Source organism: Macaca nemestrina, chromosome 8 (genome assembly GCF_043159975.1).
Source record: "Macaca nemestrina isolate mMacNem1 chromosome 8, mMacNem.hap1, whole genome shotgun sequence".
In the NCBI taxonomy this organism is placed as follows: domain Eukaryota; kingdom Metazoa; phylum Chordata; class Mammalia; order Primates; family Cercopithecidae; genus Macaca; species Macaca nemestrina.
Window position 1 is genome coordinate 3,814,991 of NC_092132.1, and position 14,478 is coordinate 3,829,468.

Here is a 14,478-nt window from a genome sequence, read left to right on the forward strand (position 1 = left end):
GTTTCTCTGCATCTATTGAGATCGTTATATTTTCTTTCCTCAGTCAGTCAATCTAGTGAATTACATTGACCGATTTTCAAAATATTCAGCTAGCCTTGTATTCCCAGGATAAGCCCCACTAGGAGATGATGGATAAGCTTTTCTGTATACTTTGAATTGTTTTGTTAAGAAAGTTTGTGTCTGTTCATGGAAGATATTAGGCTGTAGTTTTCTTTATTTCCTAGTTTTAGTGTCAGGTTTTGCCTCATGGAATGGTTGGAAGTGTTCCTTCCTCTTCAATTTTGTGGAAGAGTTTGTAGTATTTGTATTATTTCTTCCTGAAACACTTGATAGAATTCAAGAGTGAAGCCAACACAGCCTAAAATTTTCTTTGTGGGAAAGTTTTCAACTACACATTCAATTTTCATAATATAGGGTTATTCTTGTTATTTAATTCTTGAGTAAGCGTTGGTATTTTATGACTTTAAGAAATGCGTCCATTTCATCTATGTCACCAAGTTTATTGGCACAAAGTTATTCAGAATATCCCTTCATTATTCTTTTAATGTCTGTAGAACCTGTAATGATGTACCCACTCTTATTGATGTTAATAATCTGTGTTTTCACTTTTTTGCCCTAATAAATCCTGCTAGTGGTTTAACAATGTTTTCATCTTTTCAAAAAAATCACCTACTGGTTTCATTGATTTTTCTCTATTTTTTGTTATTTTCTATTTCATTAATTTTTGCTCTACTTTTTTTCTTGAGTTTAATATGCTGGGTTTTTTCCTAATTTATTCAGTTACAAGCTGATTTCAGACCTTCATTCTTTTCTAATACAGGTGTTTTAATTTGCTGCACCCCAGGGATTTTGATATGCTGTTTTTTCACTTCTGTTTTGTTCAAGATACCTTTTACTTTCATACCATTTATTTCTTCTTTACCTATGGATTATTTAAAAGTATGTTGTTTAGTTTCCCAATACTTAGGTATTTTCCACCTATCTTTCTGTTTTAATTTCCAATTTAATTTCATGTGGTCAGATATCATGTTTTGTTGGATCTGAATCTTTTCCAACTTGCTAAGACTTTTTATGGCATAGAATATAGTCTGTGTCGGTCAATGTACCATGTGTATTTGAAAATAAAGTTTATTCTTTTGTGGTTAGAGTTCTATAAATGTCAATTCAGTTATATTGGTTAATAATTGTTTGAGCCTTTTATATTCTTACTGATTATCTGTCGACTTATTTTATCAGTTATCTATAGATGGGTATTGAAATTTTCAACTAAGATTGTTGACTTGTCTGTTTTTCCTTCTAGCTCTAACTTCTTTGCTTTATGTGTTTTGAAGTTCTGTGACTAGATGCATGAACATTTAAGATTTTTATATCTCCTTGATTAGTGAACTGATTCTCTTTATCCCTGTTATTTACTCTAAAATATACTTTGCCTGATATTAATATAACCACACAGTTTTTTTATATTTGTGTTAGCATGATATATCATTTTCCATCCTTTTACTTTTGATTGATTGGTATCTGCTATATTTCAAGTGGATTTTGTATAGGCAATATACACTTGGCTCTTGCTTTTTTATTCAATTTGACAATCTCTGCTATTTGATTGTGGTGCTTTAATCATTTATATTTAATACGACTATTGATATGATTTGGTTTTAGTCTACCATCTTGCAATTTGTTTTCTCTTTGTCTCATCTCTTTTTGTGCAATTTTTTTCTCTTCTTCTGCCTTTATTTGCATTGGGTATTTTTTATGACTCCACTTTCTCTCCTTTGTGGACTTGCTAGCCACACATATTTTGTTTTGTGTCGTTTTATTATTTAGTCATTGCTTTTGGGTTTCTAGTATACATGTTAACTTATCTCAGTCTACCTTCAAGTGAAATTATACCTTCAAGTAAAATTAAAGTATAAGCATCTTCCAACATTTTGTTTTCATTTCCCCCTCCTGGCTTCTGTGCTATTATTGTTATATATTTTACTTCTATATTTGTTATAAACCCACAATGCATTATTATTTTTACTTTAAATTTTAAAAATAAAACAATTGGCCAGGCGCGGTGGCTCACGCCTGCAATCCCAGCACTTTGGGAGGCCGAGGCGGGTGGATCACAAGGTCAGGAGATCGAGATCACGGTGAAACCCCGTCTCTACTAAAAATACAAAAAAAAATTAGCCGGGCGAGGTGGCGGGCGCCTGTAGTCCCAGCTACTCGGGAGGCTGAGGCAGGAGAATGGCATGAACCCGGGAGGCGGAGCTTGCAGTGAGCCGAGATCGCTCACTGCACTCCAGTCTGGGCGACAGAGTGAGACTCCGTCTCAAAAAATAAATTAATTAATTAATTTAATTAAATTAAATTAATAAATAAATTCTATTTACCTACATTTTTCCCATTTCCAGTGCTCGTTATTCTTTTGTGTAGTTTTCTATTTCCATCTGTTGCCATTTTCCTTCTGTCTGGAAGACTTTCTCAAACATTTTTTTGTAGTGCAGGACTCCTGATGACAACTTCTTCTGGTTTTTGTGTACATGAAAAGTGTTTTTATATCACCTTCCGTTTCTAAAGATATTTTCTCTAGGTATGGAATTCCAGCTTGGCAGGTTGTTGTTTCGTTTTGTTTTTTTCCTTTCAGGGCTTTAAATTGTTGCACTACTATCTCTTGGCTTGCACTGATTTCAACAAGAGCTGTGCTCTCACTTTTCATTCCTTTCATGTGTCTTTTTTCTATGGCTGTTTTTAAGATTTGCTCTTATAATTGGTTTTGGGCAATATTATTTCAATGTGTCTTCATGTAGTTTTCTTTGTATTTCTTTTGCTTGGAATTCGTTGAATTTCCTGGATCTGTGGATTTATAATTTTCATCAAATTTGTAAAATGTTCAGGTATTATTTCCTCAAATATGTTTTCTTTCCCTTTCCTTCTCCTGTGGGGATGCAAATTCCACATACAAAATGCCATGTGATGTTGTCCCACATCTCACTAACGCTCTGTTTTGTTTTTTCCAGTCTTTTTTCTCTGTATGTTTCATTTTTGGGTAGTTTCTATTGCTGTGTCTCCAGGTTCACTCATCTTTGCTTCTACATCGTCTAATCTCCTGCTAACCTAGTGTATTCATAATGCGAAATGTGTTCTTCTTTGTTTTATATTTCCCATGTCTCTCCTTACCATGCTTATGTTTTGCTCTACCATGCTGGACATGAGAAATATATTATTAACAGTAATGGCAAAAATCGCAATTACTTTTGCACCAACCTTATAACTGTTTTAATGTCCTTGTCTACTAATTATATCATTTCTGTGTTTGTTTAAATTAATTGATTTTTCTCCTCATTAGGGATTTTTGTTTTGTTTTGTTTTGTTGTTGTTTCTTTCCATGCCTAGCAAATTTTTTATTGGATGCTAGACATTGTGAATTTTGCCTTGTTGGGTACCGGATATTCCTGTACTTTTTAAATATTCTTCAGGTTTGTTCTTTAACACAATTAAATTACTTGAAAAGTTTGGTTCCTTTGAGGCTTTGATTTTAAAGCTTTAGTAGGAAGAGCCAAAGCATTGTTGTTTAGGGCAGATTTTTTTCCCCCATTACTGAGGTCATACCATTAACACTCTACCTAATGCCCTGTGAATTACCAGGTTTCCACTCCTGCTGATGAGAAAAGGAACTCTTCCTAGCCCTGTGTGAGTTCCAAAGATTGTTCCCTCTACTCCTTTTGGAGCTTTGTGGTTCTTTTCCCAAATGTACTGAGCTCAGATGAAGACGGGGAACGCAGGGGATCCCCGGCAAAGCCTCAGAACTCTATCTCCTCCTTGTGAAGCTCTCTCCGGTGACTCTTCCCAGCAAACTCCGGCCACTGTGGCTCCCCCAGACTTTCACGTCCACTTCCTCAACTCAGAGAGAGTACTTGGTTTTATTGGGCTCCCCCTCCCTGCACTGCAAACTGGAAACTTCCCAGGCAGCTGGCTGTGGCCACGCTGGGCTCACCTTGCTAGTTTTCCATTTTCAGGGATCTTCATCCTGTGCTGCTGTTGTCTGATGTCTGATAATCATGGTTTTGTATATTTTTCCAATTTTTGAGTTGTTTAAGACAGGAGGGTGAAGCTGGTCCTTGTTACACCCTCATGGATGGAAGCATCACTGTCTTATACGTTATTTTCAGGACTTTGGGTTTTACTCTGAGTGAAATGGGAGGCATATGGGTGGATTTTGAGCAGCATGATCTGACATGCATCCCTCCCATGGTAGGACAAATGAATGGGTAAAATATTGAGAGACGGACTGTCTTCTGATATACCACAGAATTCACTGATTTGATTTGCTGACTTTATCTCATTCATTGATGCATCTCAGGAGCCTAGAACACGTCCCACCCATGGTAGGCACCTGGGAAGTGGGTACTAAGAGTGAACAAATGAATAAGGTCAGGAAGTGGATGGAGCAGGAGCCTGTTCCTGCCCCAGGAGCCCACGGGCAGGAGTTGTGATGGGGGACCAGGTTTGGGCAGCATCCCTGAATGGAAGGACATGGTCTCTTTTGGCCCCTTACGGCCACTAACACAGCCTGAGATAGTGCTTTCCCCACATTTGCAAGAGAAGAGGAAGGAGAGGAGAAGTCAGAGGCCAGCTTTGAGGAAGGAGAAGAGGAGAAGGCAGAGGCCAGCTTGGAGAAAAGAGAGGAGGCCTTCCTTGGAGGCCCCTGCATCCTCCCTTGCTCTGTTCTCACTGCTCCTGCAGCTCCCCTGCTCCCCTCGGGGACTTCACCAGTGATGTCTGGGTGACCGGAGCAGTCTCACATGTGGTCAGAATGAGATTGGCTCTCTCAAGTCAAGAGCCTGAGCTAGGGATGCCATACCCTGAACCCTGCAACGTCCCACCAGCCATGTCTGTCTCGAACCCAACCTCAGAACCTAACACTTGCTGGGAGGCCAGGCCCCCCAGGCCTACAGGTGATGCTGCCTACTCAACAGTGTCCCTGAGGCCTCGAGACTCCTGCCCTCCTCCAAGGGCCCAGCCAGTCCATTGAATGGAAGGACAAACACATGGAAAGATGTAGCTGAGCCCAGTGCTGCGCTCAGCACCCCCTGTACTAACGCAGAAATACACACACATTCAGATGCTGACACCCAGGGTCCCTCCTCCATTTCAGAATCTCCCTCCCTGTCTCCACATCCACGAAGGACTCATCTTGCATGAAGGCACCCCAGGACTCTGCCTGCAGGGACAGATGGTCACACCCCACCACCATCCTGCTTCACAAGTCACAGAGCAGCCAGGCCGCACTGATGCCACAGGAGCACGGGATGTTCATGGCGGAGGCCTACAGTGCAGGTGACTGCCAGCCCTGGGCTCAGACAGGCAGGGGCGGGTCGGCCCAGATGGGGTCAGGCTCCAGCAGATCCCATGTCCCTCCACCAACAGCAGTCCTGAGGGTGACGACCAGAGGGAGTCTCTGCTCCAGGACCTTGAGGGTATCAAGTGGTGTAGCTATAGTGAAGCTTTCAGCAGAGAACCCTGCTCACACGACTTGGCCTCTTCAGGCCTCCTGAAGCACCATCAAAAGCCCAAATGATGCCCCAGCTCACCCTATACCCCACCTCCGCTATCCTCCCATTCCCTTTCACACCTCAGAACCACAGTCCAGGCCTGGCCCCTCCCTTATTCAAACACCATTGAATGCTGGATGACTGGACAGACGATGAGAGGATAGGATGGATGGGAGGATGGAGGGATGAATTCATGACTGGTTGGGTGGGTGAATAAATTTATGAATAGCTGAATGTTGGGTGGATGGGCAGGTAGATGAATGGAAAGATAGATGAGCAGGTGGATTAGTAGATGGAAGGATGGACAGATGGAACGTGTGGGTGGATGGACAGATGGCTGGATGGACAGGTGGATGAGTGGATGATGGGCGGATGGGAATATGAATGGTGAGTGAGGACATGCTCACGCACCTGCACTCCTGCTCCTTACCTATGTTGAACCCCAGAAAGTCCATTTGGACAGTCAGGAGGTCCTGGACTTCTTACGCATCCATTCCCCAGTTCTCATTTTCAGAGTACTCCTTCCATCCCCAGACCCACCTCCTGCCCGCCCAGCCTGGCTGCCACAGTGTGAGCTACCCACAGCCTGCTCACACGTGCCTTCTTGCCAACCTTAGCCATCTGCCTCAAGATGCTGCAGGACATGAACGGTGCCGACCTCTTCCACTTGAAGTACATCATCAAGAAGATCAAGAACATGGCTCGTGGCTCCCCCAAGCTGGTGATGGAAACCATCCACAACTACTTCATAGACAACCCGGAGGTGGGGACAGCTTGGGCCAATGGGGCAGGCACAGGGGGCAGAGCGGGAAGGTGGGACCCCAAGGTGGGCTCAAACCCTGGATCCTGCCTAGAGCAGCTACATGACTTGGGGCAAGTCTCAGTTTCCTCACATGTCAAATGGGCCGAGTGGGAAGGGAGAAACCCTGGACCCGCATGCATTGACCACCCTCGGAATGCGCTCATGAGGCGGTGATCCTGACCCTCACAGGTGGAGAAACTAAGGCACAGGGAGGCCAAGGGATTTGCTGGGAGTCATAGAACCATGAAGTGGCAGATAAATGGCTCCTCTCACACCCCTCCCTGTCCACGCCCTGCCCACCTCTCCCACACGATCTGACCTGTTCTGTCCCCAGCCACCATTGCTCTGCCATCCACAGATCTCCAGCAGGCACAAGTTCCGGCTGTTCCAGACCCTGGAGATGGTCATCAGGGCCAGTGATGTCCTGGAGGAGACCTGGGAAAAAACCTTCATGCAGCTCGCCCTGGAGAACATGACCAAGGCCACGGTGGGCCTCCCCTCCCCCAGCAAGTGGGCCAACCCCCCACGAGTTCCGGGAATGCCAGCGGCTGCCCCAGGGACCCGAGTGATGCTAGGCGTGCCCAGCCTTGTGAAGCCATTTCCATCCAGTGACTCGCGTTCTCACCCCCAGCCCCTTCAGTGGGACAATCACACTTTTCCATCTCACTTTCCCATGTCAGGAAGGTGAGGCTCAAGAGAGCATTGTTTGCTGAGGCCAAGGGGCCCAGAAGTGGGGGGGGCCCTCTCCCCCAAGGAGGTGTCTCCCTGCAGCAGGCTATGGTTCCCCTCTGCACCACCTTCCTCACCATTGCATGGCAGCTGCCTGCAGCCCAGCCTCTGGAAGGCCTGCTGCAAGTCTAACCCAGGCTGCAGGCTGTAACTCTGCCCTTGGCCTCTACCTCCTGGGTTCTGCTCGATGGAGACTTGGGGGTCTGGACCTGGACTACCCCCACCCACCCCACCCCACCCCACCCGCAGCTTGCAGTCTGAGAGCCGGCCCCAGCCGCCAAGTCTCCACTCCAAGGTGGCTTAGACTGACTAGGCCAGAGTGGCCCCAGGGGACACCTTAATACACACACACACCAGGGTGCCCCACGAAGCAGGAGTAGACACCATTTACCCTCCGTGTGGTGCCAAGTCTTAGTTCATGTGATCGTGCAGGAGGCAAAGGCCACTGAAAGTTCTTTAATACTCAAAGCTCCTCCCAAAGCGAGAGGCACAGCACAGCACACCCCACAGGGCCACACAGGCCTGTCCCACACAGGGTCAGGAAGCAGATGAGGGACCATCTGAACATGCCTTCAGGGCCATGGTGGCAGGAAGTAACGAAGTAGAGATGTCCCCTAGGAGCTACAGGGACACTGGCAGGTCGGGGACACTGTAATGGGATTTCCATGCTCCCCAAAAGATGTAAGCAGCTCCGGCTGCTCACCTGGCCCTACGATTCAACAAACTCAAGGAGAGGTTATTAGGAATAACAGACATCAAACAGCCAGTGCAGGGCCTACAAGCGTGGCCAATGCACCCTCCACACAGGGATTTGTGGCCCCATTTACCCATGGAGAGGCTTAGGGACTGGCCTGCAGTCACAGCCTAGCTGGTGGGCGGCAGGTGGGACACGCCCCTGTGCTCCCCCAGAGAAGTGAATGAGGCCACCCTAGGTGTGAGAGAGAGAAAAATGGGGAGCAAGGGCCATGTCCACTTAGTCCTTTTTTCCACCTCATTTCTTTTTCTTTTGGAATCCTAAGCATGTGTTTGTCACACTCACCATTGCGAAGTCTATCAGGCATCTCTGCAGTTTACAGATCAACGATCCTAGGGAGCTGGGGTTGGGGAGCAGTGCCCCCAGGGAGGCGAGGGCTTCGGGACACTCTCAGAGGTGTGGTCTGGCCTCAGCCTCTCTGAGGGTGGACAAGACCCTCCTGGGGCTTCATGAGGAGGGGCCCCTGCACGGAGTCTGGCATGAATTAGGCCAGGACTGTCTACATTTCTGCTTCTGAACACACCGCAGCCCCACTCCAGCCCCCAGAGTAAGTGGACACTTCTGCGGGTCCTACCCACCACCTGGGGCACAGAGGGGCATCAGGCACTGTCACCTAGGTCAGGACCAGCCAAACTCAGACAATCTTCCAGCCCAGCATGGAGCTTGGGGTCAGCAGGGACCAGCCTGGCCCCACACTCCTGTTGCCCTGCCCCGGTGGGGGGACTGTGTTCCCTACACCCTGTCTCCCCTTTCCCGATTTACTCTTAAACCAGACACAGACTTAGGCTTCTTGGAGGCGGCTTCTTGGGCAAGGGCTTTAGGGAAGTAAGATTCTGAGCCTGTGCATTTCCAGAAATCTCTGGATTCGATTTCACACTGGACTGTGGGTTGGCAACCGCTGTCCATTGTCCTCTGGCCTTCATGGCTGTCGAGGATCCAGGGTCACTCTGAACCGTGATCCTTCACATGCGACCTGATGTCTGCTGCGGAGCTCGGGCTGGTGGAGTCTTTGCCCTGCCCATTCCGCAGGAGTGGAATTTGCTCTGGGTCCAGAATTAGCCACCAGGCTTTAAGGTCACGTATCCTTTCCATCTGGCTACCTGAGCCCTTGGTTCCACCGTAGAGTGACCAGGTGAGCCCACTGCTGCCACCCTCACCCAGTTACGTCAGTGTCTCTCTGTCTTCTCTTCTGTGCTCTGAGGATTCCCAGGGAGACGCTCACCCAGGGGCCCTGCCTAAAGATCAGGGTCCCATCCCACGGCAGTCATGCCAGGCCTGGCCTGGGAAGTGAGTATTCCTGGAGCTTACGGGCCTGGCAACCCCTGGACGGAGACACTCATCTGCCCCCTCCAGAGACTGAGACCCCAGACTCTTGCTGGGGTGGGAGAGGGCCGGCTCCCCCCGTGTGTGCAGAGTGTGGGAGGTACATCGAGGGACTCAACTACTTCTAAAACCATGTCACCTTTAGTTTCAGGCCCCTCCACTGCCACTCCAGTTCCAGAGGTTGGGAGACAAGAGACCCCCCAACTTCAAATAGTGGGGGATGGTGCCATGTGGGTGAGCTGGCCTTGGCCTCTGCTCCACTAGCCTATACATGGTCTTCAGTCCCCTCACCTACCTGCTTCCGGCTTCCACAGTGTGGTTACTATTATCCCTTTTAAAAAAATCTCCTGAATGTAGTGTTAACTGAGGTAGGTTTTCAGAAAGAGCAAAATCAGATTCAATCACCATCTTCACAAGAAGCCCCCATAACCATACTTACCATGATCTATAAATGATATATCCATTCCACGCGGTGATTCAAGCTGCATGGCGGGGCTCAGACACCCCCACTTTCAGACGCCCCCAAGTGCAGGCAGGCCTCCTGTTCACCTGCCTCAGAGCCACAGAAGCTGCCTTATGGCTCCTATGAAGACAGAGAAAAGAGTAGACGTCAAAATTGCAGCAAGATGTAAAGGGAGAAAGGTCCCAGGTATGACCACACAGGGCCGGACTCCGGGACCCGTGTGGTTCCTTCCTGCTGAAGATGCCCCTCCACTGGACAGTGGGGGCTGGGCCCGGGTCAGGGAGGCCAGGAACCCAGTCAGCATCGTTCTGCCCTTGAGCAGCTGACTCCCTGGCTCTCCCGGACAGGAACGTAGCGTCTGGTTCTGAATTCATGGTGAAAGAATTAAAGGATGTGACGTCCTGAGCCACCAGGAGCTCAGGAGGAGAGGTGATGTGGGCTGGGTTTCAGGATGAGTGCCCTGAACCCAGGCGGTGGAGCGGGCTCTAGGTGGGAGTGGAGGCGCAGGCAGGCACACCGCGTGAGCAAGGGCTCAGAGGCAGGGAGGAAGAGGAGGAGGTGCTCTGGAAATGGACGCAGACCAGGAAGGCCTCAGGCTCCCTCAGCCTCAGTTTTCTACCAAAAGAAACATGGGCTGTGTGGCCGGGCGTGGTGGCTCAAGCCTGTAATCCCAGCACTTTGAGAGGCCAAGACGGGCGGATCACGAGGTCAGGAGATCGAGACCATTCTGGCTAACATGGTGAAACCCCGTCTCTACTAAAAAAATACAAAAAAACTAGCTGGGCGAGGTGGCAGGCACCTGTAGTCCCAGCTACTCGGGAGGCTGAGGCAGGAGAATGGTGTAAACCCGGGAGGCGGAACTTGCAGTGAGCCGAGATCCGGCCACTGCACTCCAGCCTGGGCGACAGAGCGAGATTCTGTCTCAAAAAAAAAAAAAAAAGAAAAAGAAACATGGACTGTGGCAGCTGTCCTGCCCCCTCAAACCAGCCCTGGCATGTGAAGAAGCGAGGTCTCAGAACAAGCCGCTCTTACTCTACCTCCCACCCTGCCTGCTCCCACCCCACCCCAGGAGCTGGAAGACACATACCAGGATGCGGCCAGCAACGTGCTGGTGGCCATCTGCAGGCACTCGTGGCAGGCGGTGGCACAGCATCTGGAGACGGAGCTCCTGACGGGCATCTTCCCACACCGTAGCCTCCTCTATGTGATGGGCGTCCTGTCCTCCAGTGGTATGTCGGGCGCGAGGTTGCGGACAGGGTGGGTTGGGTCACGGAGAGTGATTCAAGAGGTGGCTTTGAGACCCCACATGGGCAGAGCACAGGGGCTGCAGGTCACTTGTGCACCGTGAGGTAACTTAGTGCCTGGCAGCAACAGGCTGCTGCCCCGAGGACCCCCATTGCCCACCACCCCTCAGAGGGCCCAGGCCATGCTCAAGACCTCCCTGGAAAGAGCAACACCAGGCCCAGCCATGTCAGCCCCTCTGATGGCTCACCCACTCCTGCTGTCAGCATTGCAACAGCTGGACCTGGGCGGAGCCAGGATGATAGAGGAGGTCCCGGGAGGTGGCCCAGGACAGGTGTGAGGCTGGCACATGGCCGAGCAACTCCACCACCAGCTGCTGCATCTGTCTCCTCCCTTGGTCACAAAAGGCAGGTGGGCCCTCCTCCCCGGGCAGATGAAGAGATGGAGCTCAAAGAGGCGGCATGGCTGGCCAGGGCCACTCCCAGCCTGTCATAGCCTGCAGTGTCTGGGCCTTGCGTCCACCACAGCCGCTGCCTCCAAGCTGTGGGAAGGGCCGGCCCAGACAGTGTGGCCTCTGAGGACCCCAGAGGAAGGTGTTCAGGGAGTTGCTGACACAAAATAGCGAACACTGACTAAGCACCTACCTAATGCCAGGCTCCCAGCCACACAGAGGCAAGGGCCAGCCTTCATTCATTCACTCATTCATTTACAACCATATGCTGCTGCACTTCCCACTGGGAGATGCAGGGCTGCCTTGAGGGCAGCTGGGAGATCCCAGAGAGGAGAGGGACCAACTGCCTTGGGGCCACCAAGGAGGGCTTCCTGGAGGAGGCAGTCAGTATAGGCCACATCTAGATGGATGCGTAGGAGGGTGAGGAGGGACGCTCCCTCTGCCAAGGGCCTTCAGGAAGAGTTGGTTGGCAGCCACAGTGAGGGGTGGGGTTGGGGTGTGGCAGGGCCTGTGACCTGCAGGGAGGCCCAGGCCCAGCAGGAGTGTTTGGACCCTAAGACCTGGGGTGAAGCAGGACCCTGCTTGGCTTGGCCTTACACCCCCCAAGCCAGGATTAGCAGGCTGGGTAGAGGTCCCTCTGCACCCTGGGGGTACTGCTGAGGCCACCAGATCCCTCCCCAAAGCAGCCTCTCCCTCTGGGGTAAGTTCCAAAGTTCCTGAAAAGCTCGACACTCTCACAATGCCTCCCTCCCAAAGACTTATTTTCCCACTCTTGAGGGGCCATGCTTAGTAGTGCCTCTCCATTCACCATGAGTGAGCCCGAGGCCCGGAGAGGGAGCCCAGCCCGCCTGAGGACACACAGTAAGGGCAGCAGGGCTGCAAGCCCACCCCAGCTCTCTGAACCCAGAGCCAAGCCTGGCTCATGTCCCTCCAGCTCCCACTCCCCACAGAGCTAGGGTGGGCAGAGGCCAGCAGCATCAGCCCAGGCCACCGCTAAAGGCGGGAGGAGACGGTTGTTAGACAGGGTCCTATGACCCATTCCTCCTCCCACAGAGGAGCTCTTCAGCCAGGAAGACAAGGCCTGCTGGGAAGAGCAACTGATCCAGGTAAGGAGGCAGCCCAGCTCCCAGTCACCAGGCCTTCTGTGGGGGCAACAAGGGAGAGGCAGCAGGACGGGTGCCTGGGAGGAAGGGTAGGTGGAAGGAGGGAGGAGGAAGGGAAGGCAAAGGGACAGAGAAAAGGAGGGAAGGGAGGAAGAGAGGGTAGTAGGGAGACAGGGAAGATGGGAGGAAGGAGGGCATGTGGGGGAGGAAGGAGGGAGGAATGAGAGGGAGGGGAAAAAGAATGAGAGGAAGGCAAGAAATGGGGATGGAAGGGGAGGGAGGAAGATGGGGGAACAAGAGGGAGCAGGGAGGTAGGGAGGGAGGACCTCTACTCTGCAGATGAGCACACAAGTCTGGAAAAGGGAGGGGACCGCAGTCACAGGGCCGGTAACTGTGGCACTGGGATTGGGGAGGGGACCACAGTCACTGGGCCAGTCACTGCGGCACTGGGATTGGGGAGGGGACCACAGTCACTGGGCCAGTCACTGAGGCATCAGGATTCAAACCTCGGTCTCCACATGCCTGGCTCAGAGCACATACCCAACACACTGGGCCAGAGCTGCGGACCTGGAAGGAAGGAAGCAGGTTGGGGTGGACGGAGGGAGCCCCAGCCAAGAAACAGTCCGTGCAGGCCCATCCCTGAACACATACCTGAGTGAGGGGCTGACATGGCTGAAGGTAGGGACACGAGACTCCCGCCCCCTGGATCCAAGTCCATATTCAACCAATCACCAGTCTGTGACCTGGGAGGACCCACTTCACCTCTCAGTACCTTACTTGCCTCCTCTGTCAAATGGGAATCCAAGCACTTCACTCAAATGGTGGGTATGACAAGTATACGAGGTAATCCATGTAAAGTGTCGGGCACCGTGCCAGTGACACAGGAAGCCCTCGCTAATGTCATTATTGTTCTATGGTAAGAGTTGTAGTGGTAGTGACAGAAGCAGCAGCGGTGGCGGCAGGAGAATACTTGGAATGGAGCAGTATCCAATAGAAGTAGCACCAGCAGCAACACAAGCAATTAATAGAACAAGAAGACAAAAAATTACTGAGGATAGAGAAAACTTGAACAATACATTAACCAAATTCATCTAATAAAGTGCAAACAAAATATTCGCCAGGGGATGTGGGGGGAAGTGGGGATGGTTAATGGGTACAAAAAATAGGAAGAATGAATAAGATCTACTATTTACTAGCACAAAAGCGTGACTATAGTCCATTATTTAATTGTAGATTTTAAAATAACTGAAAGAGGCTGGGTGTGGTGGCTCACCCCTATAATCCCAGCACTTTGGGAGGCCGAGATGAGCAGATCCCTTGAGGTCAGGAGTTCGAGACCAGCCTGGCCAATATGGTGAAACCCTATCTCTACTAAAAATACCAAAACTAGTCCAGGGTTCTGGGACACGCCTGTAATCCCAGCTACTTGGGAGGCTGATGTGGGAGAATCACTTGAAATCGGGAAGCAGAGGTTACAGTGAGTCAAGATTATGCCACTGCACTCCAGCCCGGGCAATAGAGTGAGACTCCACCTTAAAATAAAGTAACTAAAAGAAGGCCGAGCACAGTGGCTCATGCCTGTAATCCCAGCACTTTGGGAGACTGAGGCCGGTGGATCACCTGAGGTCAGGAGTTCAAGGCCAGCCTGTCCAACATGAGGAAACCCCATCTCTACTAAAAAATACAAAAATTAGCCAGGCATGGTGACATGCACTTGTAGTCCCAGCTACTCAAGAAGCTGAGGCAGAGAACGGCTTGACCCAGGAGGTGGAGGTTGCAATGAGCCAAGATTGTGCCATTGCACTCTAGCCTGGGCAACAGAGTGAGACCCTGTCTTAAAATATAATAATAAAATAAAATAAAAGAGTACAATTGGATTGTTTGTAACACAAAGGATAAACGCTTGAGGTGACGGATACCTCATTTACCCTGATGTGATTATTGCACATTGCATGCCTGTAGTAAAATATCCCATATACCCCATAAATTTATATATGTACTATATACTTACAAAAATTAAAAATATTAAATTTTTTTAAAAATCACCATGATAGACCATATGCCGAGTCAT

General features: G+C 49.9%; 1 protein-coding gene across 6 annotated transcripts in view; it reads left to right on the top strand.

Annotated features, from left to right (window-relative positions):
* LOC105488404 (maestro heat-like repeat family member 5) overlaps positions 1-14,478 on the top strand; it is a 71,980-nt gene that overhangs the window by 6,111 nt on the left and 51,391 nt on the right. For all 6 annotated transcript variants that reach the window (XM_071067713.1, XM_024794916.2, XM_011752403.3 and 3 more), the window contains exons 2-6: positions 5,144-5,325; positions 6,158-6,303; positions 6,701-6,829; positions 10,681-10,840; positions 12,358-12,410. In XM_071067713.1, coding sequence (XP_070923814.1) covers positions 5,187-5,325; positions 6,158-6,303; positions 6,701-6,829; positions 10,681-10,840; positions 12,358-12,410 — 627 coding nt within the window. In that variant the 5' untranslated portion in view covers positions 5,144-5,186. The remainder of the gene's footprint in view (positions 1-5,143; positions 5,326-6,157; positions 6,304-6,700; positions 6,830-10,680; positions 10,841-12,357; positions 12,411-14,478) is intronic.